The 19,688-nt window shown below is 34.8% G+C and overlaps 1 protein-coding gene across 4 annotated transcripts in view; it reads left to right on the forward strand.

The window, feature by feature from the left end:
- Positions 1-19,688, forward strand: part of LOC118203715 (uncharacterized) — a 234,507-nt gene that overhangs the window by 190,719 nt on the left and 24,100 nt on the right. For all 4 annotated transcript variants that reach the window (XM_085821500.1, XM_085821502.1, XM_085821505.1 and 1 more), the window contains 2 exons: positions 4,326-4,446; positions 6,350-6,384. In XM_085821500.1, the coding sequence (XP_085677626.1) occupies positions 4,326-4,446; positions 6,350-6,384 (156 nt within the window). The remainder of the gene's footprint in view (positions 1-4,325; positions 4,447-6,349; positions 6,385-19,688) is intronic.

A 19,688-nucleotide genomic window follows, 5' to 3' on the forward strand; every position in this document is an offset into this window, starting at 1 on the left:
CGTGGAAAAGTTGACAAGTTTAAGGTTTAGTTTTAAACCATATTATTTATTATAGTGCCTCTAACTTGCAATTATATGAAAAGATGTATTACCATCGGAAACATTGTAAGATATGTCTCTGTTATTCCACATAAACTAAATTAGATCCTGCAACGAGCCTATCGAATTCTCGCACAGGCGTGAATAAATTACCAGCACAGAAGAAGGGTGAAAATAACCCTTTATTTAATTCAAATGATTAACAGAAAGGCACGATCTTTGTGCATTACAATAGCACCGTCAACTTGCAGTGAAACTGAAACGTAGAATATAATTCAAGACAAAAATCTAAAATAAAGTAGTGTTCGATTAGCACGTTAAATTACGCCTAGCGGTTTGACTCAATAAAGACGTAACAGATGTAATGATAATCCGAAATGACCAAGAGGCTTACTAGCGTAACAAAGAGATAGCAACGAAATGTGCGCTGGCTAGCGAAAATACGCTCTGAATAAACTCAGAGATTCATCCGTTTAAATACTCACTTCACTTAACTTTAAATTTACTTCCTGGCGAGAAAATGTTAGAGGAAGTCAATGAGTTCAGGAAAGGTATCAAACTTAAATTTGTTATGGAAAATAAAAGAAACCCTACGACACATGCCAGTCTTTAACACTTTAAACTCCATCCCAGCCATTGGTGACTGATACAATACTTTCCCTTAGACTGTGTCAACCACTTGTGACTGACAGTATACTTTTCGTCTGTATCGGTATAAAAAATAAATAATATATAATTATATATAAATTAATAAATTTTAAATAATATGGAGATCATAAAAAATGTAACTAAATATTACTTGTAATAAAAAATAATCAGTATTATTAAAACAGAAATACGTAGAAATGGCTGTCCTTGCAACGTTTCACATACAGAATGTTATAATTTGTTTTGTCGAATTCATGGAATACATCAGCTTAATCTTACTGCATTATGTTTGTGTAATTTTTTACAGTATCTTCGACCTTTGGATTTTCGTTGCAGTTTGTGTCTAAATTTTTGAATTATATTCACAGTACTGCTCCTTGGAATTTCTTCATCTTTACAATTAGATGGACAGCTAATTTCTTTAGAAACTCTGATACTCATACTTTCCTCAATAATATTTTGAAATCGAATATCACGGGCTGAAATGAAAAGAAGACAAAAAAAAAGGCTTGGCGTGTTAATATTTGATCTGAATAATAATTTAACTATTATTGTATTCTCAGGGCGCTAGCAGGAGAAGCTAAGTTTTGTTAACCTCCTTAGTTGTAATTTCAAACAAAAGTACCAATAAATATTTGGTTGCTTTATATACACAGTGCCTCTACAGAATTAAGATCATATAAAATTTAGGAAACAACAATCATCCTTCTTAGCCGTCAAATTTGTAATTAAATGCAATGCTTAGCAGTTCATACAGCTGTGGATTCCTTGAACAACTCTTCTTTTGGAATGCTGTTTATATCTATGGTCACGATTTTCTGGAGCTTTTCGTTGGTCTTAAGATAATGACTTTTGAGGTCACTCTTCCTTTTAGGAAGCAAAGAGTAGTCTGCAAAGAGTACTCTTTAGAGCAAGGAGTAGTCAAATCTGGTAGGGGTAGTTAAAGAATTATGACACGGAAAATTCTTATGATCTCGTCAAGTAGTTTTCTTTGACGAAAACTACTTGACCAGGACGTAATTTACTGATGTTCATTACAGTGTAACAGAAACTAGTTTCGGTGGCGTTTTTCCAGGCCTAACGCTCCGATTCTCTTCAGATATCTATTCCATTAAGGTCATCATAAAATAAAGAATTAACCATCTATCCTTCCTGAACTAATTCCTTCTGAATTTACCATTTCCAAACAAAATATGATCAAACATGATCTTTACTGTAGATTTCTGAAGGCCAACTTCCTGTGCTGATGCTGAACCTTCCCAATCCAAGGTGCAGTTTTGTCTTAAAATTAATCAAAATACCAGTTGTATCTGAAATTACAATTTGTTTGAAAAAATCAGGATTTATGTCTGCCATTAGGATCCAAATATGGCATGCAGAAACTCAACTTATTTTCTATGCTGCAATCAATGAATCAAAGACAAAAAGATAATAATCTCTTCTTTTTTCAAGATCTTCAATGTTAGATTTGTGAGCAATGTCTTTACTGTTCATTAGCTGTCATTCGAAGAAACAAGTGATGATTTTCTAGTAACTGTTGCGGAACATTTTCAATATTCTGATGCGTACGAGACTGCAAAGTGCGACCAATCTCAGTTTAAAACATCGCCTTGAAATTTTTCGTATGAAAGAAAAGCAATGACTCAACATTTTAAATGTCTTCTTTGGTATTTTCACACTTTACAGTGAAACTTTGTTGCTAGTTTTTACTCTGTTTTCTGATCCATGAAACATATTTCTTTTGTCAGTTTGAAATTATCTTTGAGTTTAATGACGACTTCAACTAGACAACAAGAGACATACGTTACCGCTCACACAGGCAAAAAAATGTTTCAGTAGGATTACATACATAGGATTTACCCTGCTGTAGTCTGTTACTTTCAGGGCGGGATTTAGACTTGATGAGGCCCTGAGCTATTTCAAATATGGGGCTCTTTATAAGTCTGTTATAGTACATTTTAATACTATATTTATACTATATTTTTAATTTTCTGCGGGGCCCCCAAAAATGTGGGAGCCTGAGCTATAGTTTGTGTAGCTTATACATAAATCCTGCACTGGTTACTTTAAAATAGGAACTTCAAGGTCATTTTCTGCCTTAAAATTAATTTTCTGCACCCAAATTGCTTCGTAACCTTTTTTTTTTTTTTTTTTTTTTTTTTTTTTTTTTTAATGATAAAATGATTCAGCTGCAGCAGATTGTTTCTAGTCGCCTAATTTTACCCCCACTCCATTTCTGTTTAGCGTGTTTCTCTTCAAGAAAGCGTGCAAATGAAGTCAGACCTTGAACTACAGTCTCAGATAAGGTGGAGAAAATAAGTTCAGTGCGGTGATAATAACACGCATTACAATTGCAAATGGAAAGGAATGGCAATGGTCTTGAAGTATCTATTTTAAAGAAATAATCGACCCCGGTATAATTCTAATCAACCCAGTATATGATTGACGCATTATACGGATTACTTTAATAATGGTTAAAAGGATTAATGTACATTTGGGTCACTTAGTGCAGAGTTATCCATCATAAGTATATTATCGTCGTGCATAGGTTTCGATATCGGCACACAAAAAGCTGTTTTCGTAGCACAGATAAGCCTTATAATTATCAACAATACGTAATCAAGAGAGAGAAAAATTGATCAATAATTATTTTTTTAATTATTTATTATTATTAACACAATATTAATTATTTATGATTATTAATACTATATTGTCAAAATTCTTATAAAGTAATAACAGTAATTTTGACAACTTAGGGCCTGTCAATCCTATGCCACAGCCCCTTTTTGGTAATTCTTTACCTTCCTTCTAGTTGTCTGAGCGTCCCGCAATTTTACTCGAAAAGCAACACTTTAAGTCCCCGAATAAAATGATGAACGTTTGAAATGCTGATATTACGAAGGTAAACTTCTAAGGAAAAGTTGCGTTTGTCTCTGGCAAAGTGTATACTTACTTTGTTGTTGACACTGGATAGTCCTTTAACTCTAATTGCAAACTAGCTTCTCTTATATAAAGTTTTCCACAAAAGCATTTTTTTTCATAATCTAAATGTAGTTCACCACACAAATAATCAGAAGTAGTTCAATCAACTTCTTTTATTTGAAATTTAGACTGCTGTACGATTCGTCACCTAATAAATGCATTTAAAAGGTGCTTTAAATTCTGTAAAAATTTTGCAGTGAATTATTATTATTATTGGAACAGGACATTACGCTCTAAATACATTCCTCTAAAAATATATATGCGCCAACATGACATTTCCAATGGGAAATATACTTTCACGCTTCTCTTTTGACTATAGAAAAATCTTTTCTAGACATAAATTATCTGTTAAGTGAGTTATTTCAATAAACAAAAAATGAAATAGAATGACAGTCTTTAAACACTTTTTAATGAATAAACATACTCTAAAAGCTTCCTGCAGAAAATTAAACGGAAAAAGATTGCAATTATCGTCTGATAATATATGGTGAAGTTTAACTTTGCCATTTTAATTCAATAAATATTTACTTCATGATTTTAAAAGAAAAAGGCAAGTTAATAAATGGAAACGATAAATATTTCTCTATATATCTCATATTATTATTTAGTTTATATATTTTGACAGTGTTACAATGATGCATTACTCTGCTATTTAGGTACCAGATCAGAAGATCAACCTACTGATAAAGAAATTTTATATTCTGTTGTTGGAGCAACGATTTTTGCAGTTGGAGCAACGATTCTTATTTTTTCTGGAATTTCATACTGCATAATAAGGTTAGTCAGAGATTCCTTTTTTTTTTTTTTTTTTTTTTTTTTTTTTTTGAGTAATTTTTGAAGATTGTTGCTAAAATTCTTAACATTTCACAGAAGTAGGTGAAAACGTGAACTTTATTTTTAATGTTAACAGTAAGAAAAACTATTCCTTTGTTTGGCTTTAATTGCTAACTGTATGTTCATTCGGCTAACTGCTAATTGAATTTTCTAGCAATTTCATTTTAAATGTTTAAACTAATTTGAATTACTATTATTGTGTATCGTTTGACTTAATTACTAATACTTTTCTATTAATGGCGTTATCTGAGAAAACTTCTTCACAAGACTACGAATGGTCCCAGAATGTTGAGTAATTAAAAAAGTATCGCTACAAGAGTCAATACGAAAATTTCCAACGTAACTAACAAATTGTATGATTTCTCTTTTGATCTACCATCTGGGCTGTTCCAAAGTGAAAATAAAAATTTCAATGCATGTATAAATAAACTTAAAATTCTTATTAGATAAGATGCATTTGTTAGAAAAACTTCCATTACGTTAGAAAGCACAAAAATATTATTAACCTAAGAAAATAAAAATTTCATAAATATTAAACCGATTTAATTAATGAATAGAAACTAATTTTACTTATATTATTAAATTATGCTTCGCCGACGAATGTTACTTTATATGGGTCCGTGACAACTGTCCCTGTCGGCTAAATGTCCTGTCGGCTAAGTGTCCGTGTCGGCTAACTGGTTTTGGTTAAGTGTCTCGTCGGCTAAGTGGTTGTCGGCTAAGTGTCCACGACCGATTTTTTATCGCTAATGGAATAAACAAATTTCACTTCCAACATCCTATATTAGCTACGAACGAGTGGCCGAACGGTAAATGCCGATGAATATTGGTAGTTTGGTCGTGAGCTCGAGTTGCGGCGAACGGGCTGGCTGCATAGATGTTTCTGTGATTTTCCGCATATGTAACATCGATACGAACCAGGTGTATATTTAAAAAGTGAAAAAATATGTAATTTAATTCTATAAAAATATTTAATATTTTAATTAAATACATCATGGTTTAAATGTGTGTTTAATTTATATCAATGGCATTAAATTCTTAAGAACTGCATTAATCACAGAGGAGATGCCTGACAACGAGCCATTGTCGTCATCACTTAGAACAGTGTCCACCAAAGCTGCGTGGGGGTAGAAAATTAAATGGTATTATGTTCACTATTCAAATCTCGTTTCTGTCTCAACAACAATGGTCTTCTTTTGAAAGGTTTGAGGGGATGCGGCCATGGGGCAGATTCCTTTGCCATTTAGGAGTGCTACACAACTTGTCAACATGATGTCGTGTTTTGAATGCTATCTGTGCCAATAGCCTCTTACATGTAGCATTTATTACAGGCATTTTAATAAGAGGTCGCTCTATTAATGAAGTATTGTAAACCATGGTACCGTCTGTACCAAAGCAAGTTTTCGGCAAGTTAACGATCCATTCATATACAGCTCAGATCAATCTAGATTCTTTGCTTAGACGTATGTATACTTACTTTTATAAACAACCCCAGTCTTTCTCCGTTTGGAAATCTGTAAGACGCTGCGGATATCAGTTAAGTACTATTCCACTCCCACGAAAGAAAGATAAAATGAGAACTTGGATTAATACTACGTACTACTCGGTACTCCAGGCAATACATTTTGTCATTGTGGTCAGCCAAAAGTAGCTTCTTTCTACTCTTAATTTTTTCTTCCTGTCTGTCTTTGATCTTTCTATTTTTTTTTAAAGTTCAGTCGCATGAAATCTGCTGATATTAAGTAATTTTTCTATCTATTATTGATAAATTTCTCAAAGGAGCTTATTTTTTTAACAAGGAAATGCTTAATACTTGTTTATTAAATGTGAACTTTCTTTTCTTTAGAAAAAGAAGGCAGACTAAATTAAGTTATATACAAGGTATGTATTTATATCTTATTCCATAGAAACTATCTTAATTTATCGTATTAGTTAAAATGTATTTAGTTAAAATGCTTTTTACTTTATAAGCCGCATAAATTTTTATTTTGTCAGTAAACAAGGATTATTTAAAAGCCTTAAACCAACGAATGTTAAAACAATGATGTTAAAAACAAATTTTGTTCTACGCTAACTCCATCATTAACTCTATTTAATATTTTTCTACTTTTGGTTTGGTTAAATAATTATTCAAAGGAATTATTATACACTTACAGAAACAAAATTTCTGACTACATGACATAACACTCAATTTTTACTTAACTCGTTGAATTTCTGCAGTGTAGAATGGCAACAGAAAAAAGAATGTTGATGCTTTTTGCGTTTCCTAACTACTAAATAAATAATACACATGTCTATTATGTACCCTTTATTAATAATATTTATGAATATTAACTAATTTTTAAGTAAATTATCAAAAATATATTTTTTAAAGAGTTCACTTTTTATATTCTCAAGCAACATGTTGCTATAATTTGAAAAATTAAACCGTGAAATAAAACTTAAAATCGTCAAAAATAGCTTACAAAACAGCGAGATAAAGTGTTTTTTTTTTTTTTTTTTTTTTTTTTTTTTTTTGCTTTTACTTCTCTCTTATCTTAGCTACAGACTTGTTATTGGTCCATTCGCTTTTGAAGAAGAATTAAATACTACTAACACCACCTATTAGGCGTGTAATGTAGAAATCCGACATTTGGATATCTTCGCTCTTTAAGATAAGATTTAAAACTTATTTCTCGAAAGAGGAAAAGTATATTTTCAAGGCACTCTACTCTTGTTCGTACTGATAGCAATTTATACAATGGCAATGTAACCTTTTTGATAGTGGCCGCTAGAGTTATCACTTACTTTAGGAACTCTTTAAAAGCATCCTGATTCAACTTTCTAAATACATTTTGATACTAAAACATTTTCAGAAATTTCTCAGCTCAAACAGCAACAAAAGCGTAGGAAAGTATTGGGCTGTTTGGAAAGTAATTTTTTTTCAAAGAGGGCTTAAGTGTATTTTCTCACATAAACTTCTCACTTAAGCAGTATAATCATTGTATATTTTGACAGCTGATATAACAAGGCTTGCCTGCGAAAACGTTCAGTTGATTCTACGCAGTAGATTCTAGTTAGTGCTCTTTCAAATATGGAAAGTTAAAAGCAGCATTTTCGACATATTTTCCTTTCTTACTATGGAAAAGTTAAAAATGCTGTTCAAGCAAGAAAAAAAGGCTCAAGGTGTATTGACAGAACGACAATGCCAAAACTGGTTTGCAAATTTTCGACCCGATAATTTTGATCTTAAAGATGCACCACTTTCTGGAAAGCCAGTTGAAGCTGGTGAAGACACAGTAAAGGCATTAATTGATGCAAAGCGGCGAATAGCAACTCGTGAGGCCGCTGAGAAATTAAGTTTATCGAATTCAACCGTGCATGATCATTTGAAACGTCTAGGTTTTATCTCAAACCTCGACAAAAGGATTCCTCACGTTCTTACGGAAAGAAATTTGTGCCATCGCATTGATGTGTATGATTTGCTTCTCAAACTCCAATAAAATGAACCATTTTTGAAGTGAAAAGTCACTCGGGGTGAGAAATGGGTTGTCTACAACAATGCTGAATGCACTGTAAAAACGATGAACAGGTTCAAAGCACTTCGAAAGCCGATATTCATCAGAAATGATGATGCTACCCGTTTGGTGGGATTTCAAAGGGATCGTTTTTTTAGCTTCTACCGGACAACACAACTATCAATTTTGAAGTGTACTGTCATCAGCTGGACAAACTGAATGAATAATTTGAACAGAAGTGGCTAGAATTGATCAATAAAAAAGATGTAGTGTTCACCAAGATAATGCGAGATCTCATCCAAGTTTGGTAACTCGTAACCAAACTTGGTTGCGTAAAAAGTAACCAAAAGCTTTTACTGCTTAGTTGAGATATATTGCCACCCCCACCATATTTCTCAGATACTGCTACACCCACCATATTTCTCAGATCTGGCACCTTCTGATTCTTATTTGTTCCACTCCCTACAATATTGTTTAGACGGTAAAACCTTTACTCCAAATGAGGAGGTCAAAAATCACCTAGATGAGTTTTTTTACAGCAAAGAAAAAAAATTATAAGCGCAGAATCATGCTACTGCCAGAAAAATGGCAAAAGGTATTTTACCAGAGTGAACAATATATAATTCAATGAAATATTTATTCACTATAATATAATCTTCTTTTACTTTCATTAAAAAAAAAAAAACGAAATTACTTTCCAACAAACCCAGTAGTATAGAGTAGCAAAGAATTTCGGGCACTTTTCAGTGTTACGTGTGCTTGTAAAAGCACCGAAATCAATTTCTGTCTTTTATATTAAACTAGCCACTATGCGGCGAGCCTCCCTCTGGCTTTTAAATGTACCGAAAAACAAACGTCCTCTCGACGAACGAGCCCACAAGCGGCCGAGTGGTAAAGACGCTGAACACTGGTAGTTCGGTCCGAGGTTCGAATCCCGCGAACGGGCTGGCTGCATGGGCGTTTTCGTGGTTTTCCCCATGTGTAACGTGTATACCAGCCAGTTTCCCTTAGAGAGTCCTCCACGAAGGCATCCCTTCCTTTAGGCACATAGCCCTCGTGTGCTTTGCCATAATTAAATAATCCAATCCAATCCAATTTCGACAAACGTCTTCTCGGCAAACTCCACAGACGTCGTATCCAAGTACCTCTCGACAAACGTCCAGTATCCAAGAGAAACATTAAATTTTAAAACTGTACAGAATTATCGCCCTCATTTTTCTTAGTGGCAAAAGTGCTGATATCAGCAGCAACAGTGATATATGCCATTGTTGCTGCGTGCCATCGATTTGATGCGATTTCATCAAAAAGCATAAAATAAAAAAAAAAACTCTTTCAAATTTTGAAAAACTCGCTTCGACGTGCACTGGTCTAGATGCACCTTTGTACCAAATTTCATAGCCCTCGGTCTATTAGCTAATTCGTAAGCACGAACGAAAGACACGCACACACAAACAGAGAGAGAGAGAGACTCTTCCTTTTAGTCTACGTAGAGATTATTCTTTTCTTTTATATACATTAAGTTTGGTGAAAATTAGAAAACTTTGTTGTTGATTTTCTAATGTTTAAATCTTTGTTTCTTTTAAATTAGCGCTTAGTTATTTAAGTTCTTATTTTTTTGTTAATATTTCGATATCCGTTGTTACGTTTTCGGCGCGTGTGGATTATTAAAGTTAATTCCTTTTTTTTAGCGGCAATTTATTCTTTGGATTCATTGTTGGTTACTCTGATTATTTAAATTTTTGTTATTTTGATAATGCTTCCAATTTACTTTTCGTTTCCTTGTTGATGCTTAAATTTTCATTATCGAATTCCGATTACTATGTTTACATTTGGTCAAGCTTATAGTTGCAGAAACCACACTGATAAAGGGGAATTTAAGGAAAAAGGAATTATGTTTCATATAAGCACAGAGCGTCTAATGAGGTTTAGAAGGGAGTTTGTGCAAAACTGAAAGTAAAAAAAGAAAACGAAACAGTGCATTTACTTCTTATATTCAAAAATACAATATAGGTATTCTTCTCAATGACACGGTTTTGCTCTTACACGACAAGAAAATTGTGAAAAACCCTCGTACAGCACGGCAACACGGTTTCATTCTAGCACTTGAATGAATATGCGTAAACTCACTTCTAGTACTGGGATGTTTTCCTAGGGCTTTTATAAGCTTTTTAATCATGCATGAGAATATTCTTGTATTTTCTCGATTTTTCCGGTAAGCAAAAGAGTTTAATTACGAGATACCTATTTAATAAATATTAAATGCGCGTGCTCCTGTATTTTTACTTTTTCGGCGTAGCTTTCTCTTAAAATTCGTCGCGCGCAGCATTGCACTGGGAAATGAAACAATTTAACTGCAATTCTACTAAAAGTAGCAAACTAAATACAAAAACCGTAACAATACTTTATGCATACATAGCGTTGATAAACATCTTTTATTCTAGACTCTTACAAAATTAAGTTACGTACCATGCCATCATGTGTAACAATAAAGACCAACCTACTTATACCTACAAAATAAAAAAAAATATGAGAGAATGCGGGAATACCCACATTCTCTCCCATCGATTTTTTTAATTGAGTTGCCACTATCGTTTACACTGTTTGTATCTTGCGCTTCAAGTGTACAGTTGGTAGATTTCATAAATTGTATAATTATAACTTTGGAATAAGCTTTCTCTAAAACCTTTTTGGGTATGCGTTACTGATTAGCATAGTAATATCGTGAAATTATATTTCAATCTGATCACAATTTTGAAAAGAAAATTTATTTCTTTGGAGATAAAAATACAAATATTTTATTGTTTATTAAAATGAGAAAAGGTACCTGACGTCTCAAAAAGTCTAAACTTATACCAAAAAGTCTAAATTTAAATGACGCAATAGTGAAAAACATTTTCTTTTTCTTTTAAGCTTTGAGAGTGCTCTCTTCTGTATTGGTTTTGAATTTCACATAACTTCGCCTCACGCAACACGGTATTTTCTAAGAACCTGTCTAACGTATTTCAGAAGGGATGCCAGCACTTGTAAATTAACACAACGCTTGGCAACTCATGATTCTCTTGTAAAACTCATTTTTAGAAGAGCATTTAAGTCTCGGTTTAAGGTATTGTCATATCCTGCTTTTTCTTGGGCGTGTAGCTTCTGGATATGTATATCCTTCCTACCGTAGACGTATCGTATTGTGTGCGCTGCATAAAACAGCCATTTTAACGGCACAACACTTTATTAACACACAAATAAAAATAATAAGTACAAACGAGTAACACACCAGTAATACTTCGTACTGACATACAACACGTTTTCTTCGTTACTTCGCTACTACCTACTAACTACTTTTCTCTAGTAAGTCTCATGAGAGAGAGGCGTTGCAGGCCGTTCGGCTAAACTGCGCATGCGTGGTCATCACGTCATGACACCTCCCCTCGAAAAGATTTGATTGCGTCTTTCAATGACTTGTCAAATCCACAAATATAAACATTTCTTGAAACAAAATAAAATAACATCCATGAAATTTTCGAACTTAATTAACCAATTCTTTCCATTTTAAATTAAAATTACTTCAACATAAATTCAGTAATCCTATTCATTTAAAAGGATGTAACATTCAATTAGCATTTCAAACTTAAATCCTTCACATAATCATAATCATATAAGCAGTTATCAAATAAACGAGACAATACAAATCAATCATTTAAAATTAAACATAATACTTTAGCAAACCCTGGCTAAATCTATAAACACATTACCTACGTTAGAAAAAAAAATTAGCATTTTAGCTAAAAAAAAAATCAAACTAAACAGTCAAAATGTCTTATAGTTCATAGTTCATAACATCAGTCATGGTTCACTCACTAGAAAATATAATCATGTCATTTTAAGTCACGTCATCAATAAACTCAGCATGGTCTTTTAGTCTGCACATAATGTTACCGTTCCATTTTGTTAACGCATAAATTACTGGATGCACATATTCACTTTCTGATTCAACGATTAGCTTTAGCTGTAACAGCTTATCTATTTGACGATCAGCTTCATTTCTTAGAACTTCAGGTATTCGATACGGTTTCTGCTTCCTTGGCATACTTCCAGGTTTCAGTTTGATGCTGTGTTCTCCCACATTGGCGATTTTCGGAATACCAGTTCTGAGGTTCTTATGCCTTCTTAAAATTTCCATAAGTTCTTTCTTCTTATGCGGTTCAAGGTGTGTAAAATCACATTCCTCATTAGAATAGTGTTCTTTTGCTTTCCGTGGAACAATTCTTGGAACGTTTTCAACTTCGCCGAAATCAATATCTGTATCATATATCACACCGACATTATTCACAGCGGTATTGAACTCTCGTATCTTGTTTGCGTGAACGTGCTTCGATGAATTGTCAGGCATTTGTACTATGTAACTATAATCAGTATGCTTTTTGATGATCGTAGCAGGTCCCGTCCATCTGGCATAAACTTTGTTTTGACTATCAGGGATTAAAACTATAACCCTGTCCCCTTCCTTGAATTCTTTATGACGAGTCTTTCGGTTACGGTAGAATGCATAAGCTTGTTGCTTTCCAACATCTGTAAGTCCTGCGTATTCAGCAGCTTTTTCCAATTTCGTCTTCAAATCATTCAGATAATCGGTAACTGAACTTAACTGTCCATGAGGAACAAGAGTTTCATTAGTCCATGACGATTTCAAAATAGACAACGGGCCATTAGGACGTCTTCCATAAAGCATTTGGAACGGACTAACACCAGTCGTAGCATTAGGAACTTCACGGTAAGCCCAAAGTAAATACGGTAGATGTTTCTCCCAATCTTTCGAATGTTCTCTAACGGTATGATGTATCATTCCCTTTAAAACAGCATTAAATCTTTCTACCAGGCCATTTGAACTTGGATGATAAGGAGTCGAGAACCTTGGGGACGATCCGATCCTTTTCAAAAACTCTTGGGTCAACGAAGCAGTAAAATTAGTTCCTTGATCTGAAGCAACAATTTGAGGAATTCCTGTGCGTGAAAAGATTTGCAACAATGCAGCGCATGTTGCTTTGGCATTCAAATTCTTCAATGGCACCGCTTCGGGCCACCTTGTACATTGATCAACAGCACACAAAACATATTTGTAACCTCTACAGCTTGGCTCTACAGGTCCTAGGATATCCACATTAATTACCTGGAATGGTTCTTTAGGACGTGTTACTGGCGTAATCGGAACTTCATCAAAGGGACGCTTTTTCGCTTGAAGTTGACAAGAAGTACAAGCACTGCAGTATTCATTTACATCTTTCTTGATTTCAGGTCAATAGAAAGAATATCTCAAACGTTCAGCTGTCTTCTTGGTTCGCAGGTGACTTCCCCACAAGCTAGAATGAGCTAAGTCCAAAATTTGTTTTCTTCTTTCTTTAGGAACGACTAACTGGTAAACTCTTTCTCCTAGAACTTTATCTTTATGATACAAAAAGTTGTCAATAACAATAAAGTTATTACTTCCGTTCTTAACATTTTGCCAGCATGTTTTTAAAGATGGGTCATTCATTTGTTGCACTCGAAACAGTTCTGAATCCGAAACACATTGATCGTGTCCCGTGCTACCTTTGGAATCATCCTTACCTGTATCTTCATATACAAGAGCACAACATTCTATTATCTTCTTAACAGTTTCATTACATTTTTCATTAATTAGGTTTTCCCTATCATGGTTAAGTATTTCGTCAAAATTTTCAGTTTCATGAAAAGCCATTTCACCGAAACTATCAGTAGCAAAGTTTACATTTTTACATTCAAAATTAAACTTTCTTTTATCATCTCCCCTTAACTCATTAAAAGCACTTAACGACAAGAGTAAATCATTACATAACTTATCCACCATTGCACATGTTATAAAAATAGGTGACATAAATTTATCATTTTCAGAATATATTACTAAAGGTAGGTTAATGAGAGGAGCTTTTAAAGCTTGCCCGAAAGCTGACGTGAGGATAACACTTCCATGTGGCGTACGGTATTTTTCTGGTACAATGTCGGTCTTGACAATGGTCAATTGCGTGCCTGTATCTGCTATTGCATTAATTAATTTACCATCACATATAAGTTTAACGGTTGGCAAAACATCTATTAATTCTTTAACCTCTTGATTCGCAGTAAAATATTTAGAAGAAATCTTTGCAGTTACGGCGTTAGAATTATTCTTAATTTCTTCTTTAGCAACCCCTTCCTTATCTTCATGCAACAATATATTATGATACTTAGAATTACATTTTGAACATTTTGATTGAGAAGGGCAATTTTTTATTCTACAGTTCCTTTCGAAACAAAGAAAGCACCGATTAGAAGCCCTTAAACTCTTTTTCCTTTCTTCCGGAGACATAACGCATTTTTCCGAAGCATGATTTTCGCTTTCGCAAAATAAGCAAGGGAAAGTTCGAACAACTGCAATTTTGCTTACATTAGGGGAATAGCTGGCGCCAAATTTGTTGGCGTTGAATGAATTCCGAGTGTGGAAGTTGTTTCGCTTTTCATTTGGTTGTGAATGCCTTCCAAGAGAATTAGCGTGACTCTTAGAATAAAATAGATTTAATGAAGTTCGTTCGCGACTTTCAATTTCCCGTTTTAGAAATTTCATGAGGTTATCGACATTAAAAGTTTCCTCATCTGCGTTTTGACGAGCAAAATCAAGCGTTATATCCTGAGGTATGCATTTCATTAACAAAGGGTATAGTAACTTTCCATACGATTCGGTCTTGACCCCTATCGAATTTAGTGACCTTACTTGTACGTTGCAGGTATCATATAATTCCCTCAAAGAATTAATGTCATTAGAACTTCGGACAGGCCGTAAATTTAAAAGTTTATGCATGTAAGAATTAATAAGGAGATCTTTTCGACCATACCTCTCTTTGAGAATTTTAAAAGCTTCGTCGTAGTTTTCTGGAGATAAAGAAAAGCTTTCTATTGTTTTTAAAGCTGCACCGCCTAACAGGCTAAGCAAGTAATTAAACTTATCTACTTTAGATAGTTTTACGTTTTGATTTATTCCCGTATCAAAAGAATTGTAAAATGTCTGCCACATTTCAGCATTCCCATAAAATTTATCAATCATAATCTTCGGCAATTTAACATTATAATCAGAACTTTTATCGACACCAGAAATAGATAAATTGTTACTATCATTAGAAGAACCATTAGAAACTAGCGAACTATTGCTATTTCCTTTTTCTTTCAATAATTTTGTACCTCTAAAGCTCCATTTCGCAATTTTTTCTTCGTATTCCAAGGCACTTTCGATTTCGGTTTCAATGTCATTAACATCAGTCAAAGTTTTAATTTTTTCGTCTAACGCTCTCAAAGAAATAGCTTTTACTTTTAAACTTTCCAGTGATTCTTCAAGGTCTTCAAGGTTACCGGCTGCAATTAATGATTCAATAGCATTTGTTACTTTAGTAATGGCTGAACGCATAACTTTCCGTTCTTTCTTAGATTTCGTTAGCTCTTCAGCCATTTTTGTAACCTTGAATTCCACTTTACCACAAAATAAATTCAACAAATTTCTTACCTTTCTGAAGACTCATTTACGCATTTATCCGTGAACTTTGCAGAATGACATATCCTCCTGTTCTGACACCACTGTCAAATCCTTCTTTTTCTTGGGCGTGTAGCTTCTGGATATGTATATCCTTCCTACCGTAGACGTATCGTATTGTGTGCGTTGCATAAAACAGCCATTTTAACGGCACAACACTTTATTAACACACAAATAAAAATAATAAGTACAAACGAGTAACACACCAGTAATACTTCGTACTGACATACAACACGTTTTCTTCGTTACTTCGCTACTACCTACTAACTACTCTTCTCTAATAAGTCTCATGAGAGAGAGGCGTTGCAGGCCGTTCGGCTAAACTGCGCATGCGTGGTCATCACGTCATGACAGGTATGCTTATGATTCTGTTAAAATGATTAACTTTGAAGTAAAACTTCATTTTGGTAAAGAGATGCAAGAGTCATAGCTTGTGAAAAACGAATGAGTAAGAATAATGGGGCACTGCACAAAAAAGGCGGGGATAGATCTATATCTCCCGTGCTACTGGGCCGATTGACAAAATTCAAACTGCGTCTTCCATGTTTCGAAAGCGCGACTTAGGACATAGTAAAGATCCTTTCCTTATTTCAATATAATGAATATTGAATCTTGTAGGAAGAATAAAGCTAATTTTTCAGAATAAACAAAATACTTTTATTTAAATTTTAAAACAGAACCAAAAAAAATAAATACTGCAGCTCTAAACTATCAAAATTTTAAACTCTTAACTACTGCAGTTAAAACTCTTACAACTATTAAAATATTCAAAATCCTAAACTCTCTAAAACAAAATATATATAAATCTTTCGAATCCTCTTCTTGTTGCTACACCGTAAAATGCAAGTTCTTGTCCTATTATTTATATTTCACGTTCTCTTTAAGTCACGATCTTCACAAGTCATGATCTTTACAAGTCACGATCTTTACAAGTCCCCCCACAAGAAGCACATTCTTCACCGTAGAGACAATGTTGCTCAGAGTTCATTGAGAGAGAAAGAGTTAACAGCTAACCTTGACAGAGCATCAGCATTCCCATGTGAACTTCCTTTGCGGTATGTCACAGTCATGTTATACCGTTGTAACGCTAAGGCCCAACGAGACAGTTTAGCACCATGAGGGGCGCTTTGGGTCAAGTAGGTGAGGGGATTGTGATCAGACTCAATCTGCACTTTGGCACCGAAAATCCATGTGTCAAATTTTTTCAAGGCTTCGATGACACAAAATGCTTCTCGTTCGATGGTTGACCATCGTTGTTGACAGGGCGTTAATTTCTTGCTGAAAATTGCTATGGGCATTTCTTTGCCATGTTCGTCGTTTTGAGCTAAACACGCTCCAATTGCGAAAGCAGATGCATCCGTATAGAGTTGAAAGGGCTTGCTGATGTCCGGAGTATGCAGAGATGGCATTTTAATCAACTCTTCTTTAAGTTTGTTGAAAGCTGCTTCTTTTTCAGAGTCCCATGGAATATTATTTGGAACACTCTTCTTTGTAAGGTTTGTTAGAGGTAAAACAATCTCAGAAAAATTTGGGATATAATCCCTATAGTAGCTTGCTAGCCCTAAAAGACTCCTGACTTCTTTTTTAGTGGTAGGCTTAGACAGATTTCTGATGACTTCTACCTTCTCAGGATCTGGAGAGTGAGTGCCAGAACCTATTACATGTCCTAGAAACTTCACGTGACTCTTTCCGAAATCACACTTTTCTAGATTTGCGGTTAGACCTGCGTTTCTCAGTGTCTGAAACACTTGGTGGATGTGATAGAGGTGGCCATCCCAAGTTTCAGAAAATATTGCCACATCATCAATATATGAACGGCAGTAGTTCTTATGGTTTGCAAGCACCTTATCCATCGATTTTTGGAAGGTACTTCCAGCATTTTTCAAACCGAAAGGGAGAACTTTCCATTGGTAATGGCCGGAATGAGTGATAAATGCTGTGTAGGGTTTAGCTTCTTCTTTCATAGGAATTTGCCAATATCCCTTGGTTAAATCGAGAACTGTTATGAATTTGGCTTTCCCTATTTCGAATAGTAAATCTTTAGCAATCTTCATCGGATAGGCGTCCGGAATTGTGAAGCTATTTGAAAGCCTGAAGTCTATGCACAGTCTAACGCCGCCATTCTTTTTTGCAACACATACTATAGGATGTGCCCAGTTACTGTCACTGGGTTCTATAAGATCCCATTCTAACAGTTCTTTAACTTGACGATCGACTTCCTCTTGAAGTGAAACAGGAACACAGTAGGGCCTCAATCTTTTCTGATTACATCCTTCTGTAACCTTGATGTCATGACCATCAACATTGGCTTGACCAGGTTTGCTACTGAAAACATCTATATAAGATTTTAGTACTTTAAATAGTCCTTCCCGTTGGTAATATTTTAAGTCGCCTTTCAAATTTTGTAAATGGGTCCAGATATCATCAGCAGATTTATTCATAAGATCTGCTGGTGCATAGTGGATATCTCCAAACTCTTCATCTTGGTCAAAAATGATACCAATGTGATCTACACGAGCAATATATGGCCTTAACTTATTTATATGGAGTTCTCTAATACTTCCGTTTTCCATTTCGATTTTGGCACAGTGTGGCCTGGTAAGTTTGATCACGGTAGCTGGTCCTTGCCACGTGTTGAGCAATTTATGTGATGATGATGGCATTAACACGAGGACTTTGTCCCCAACATTGAAAGTCTTTTGAGAACGTAAATTGTATCTTGAAGTGTACTCTTCTTGAGATATTTTGGAATTTGCTGATGCAATGTCATGAGCTTTTCTTAATTTTTCTAAAAGATCCTCTAGATAATTTTCAATTGAACGGGAAGCTGTAACTGGAATGCTACGTTCACCTGTCCATATCTCTTTCAGCAAAGATAATGGTCCTGGTGGTATTCTTCCATATACCATCTGGAAGGGAGACAAACCAGTGGTGCTATGTGGCACTTCTCTGTAGGCAAACAGGAGATAGGGAAGATTCAAATCCCAGTTTCTCCCATGTTCTTGGATATTTTTGTTCATCATCTCTTTTAAGGTTCTATTCCAACGCTCGACGGCACCCATACTCTCGGGGTGTCCTGGAGTGGAGAATCGTGGAGACACACCAAGTAAGTTCTCAAAGGCTCGGGTGAGTTTGGCTGTGAAGTTAGTTCCCTGGTCGGAACAAATCACTTTTGGTACTCCAGTTTGAGTAAAAAACCTCATCAAAACGTTGCATGTTGTTTTCGCACTTATGTCTTTGACGGGGGTGGCTTCTGCCCATCTGGTGCATAGGTCAACTGCACATATCACAAACCGATGACCCCTCCTGGATGGAGGTTCTAATGGCCCGATACAATCCACGCTCCATACTTCAAAGGGTGTTTCCGGTCTAACAATAGGTTGAATTGGAATTCGATCTTTGTACGTAACTGTTCTCCTCAATTGGCATTCTTTACAACTTTCACAGAATTTTTTAACATCTTGCTTAATAGTAGGCCAAAAGAATGAGTACTTGATTCCTTGAATTGTCTTTTTCTCACCGAGGTGGCCGGCAAGAGGGATTTCGTGTGCCATTCTTAGGACTTCCCTTCTTTTTTCTAAAGGTAACACAACTTGCTTAATGTTTTCACCACAGATATATTCGGAATGAAGTAATATGCCATCATTGAAAGTATATGAATTTTGATTTTTATTTGCCCATTCAAAGCATTTTTTCAGAGTTTCGTCTTGTTCTTGATGTGTCTTGAATTCTAGTCTTACTCTATTCGTTGTTTTCCCAGACTCTATGTTTTCTTGGGAAAGCCGATTAACAACAGCCAAATTTGTAGTATTTTCTTCAACTGGTAACGGTTTATCATCTGTCTCTTTGTACTCTAAGGGGGATGCATCCCAATAACGATCACAGTTAAACAGTTCGATATTCCCACAGAGTGTTTCATAAGCTGAAGAACTCAATAGCAAATCGGTAACGTTTTGAAACAGCACACGTAATGGACACTCGACCGTGAAAATCATCGTCAATTTTCATCTGGAAAATCTTTAGTGGAGTAATTTCGTTTTCACCAAAAGCAGAAGATATCTCTATTTTACTTTCTCCTTCGCAAGGTATGTTGTCAACCAATTTCTCACGGACTACTGAGA

The sequence above is a fragment of the Stegodyphus dumicola genome, chromosome 1, assembly GCF_044657685.1.
Source record: "Stegodyphus dumicola isolate Sdum_Otavi_A_Nest chromosome 1, ASM4465768v1".
Classification (NCBI taxonomy): Eukaryota; Metazoa; Arthropoda; class Arachnida; order Araneae; family Eresidae; genus Stegodyphus; species Stegodyphus dumicola.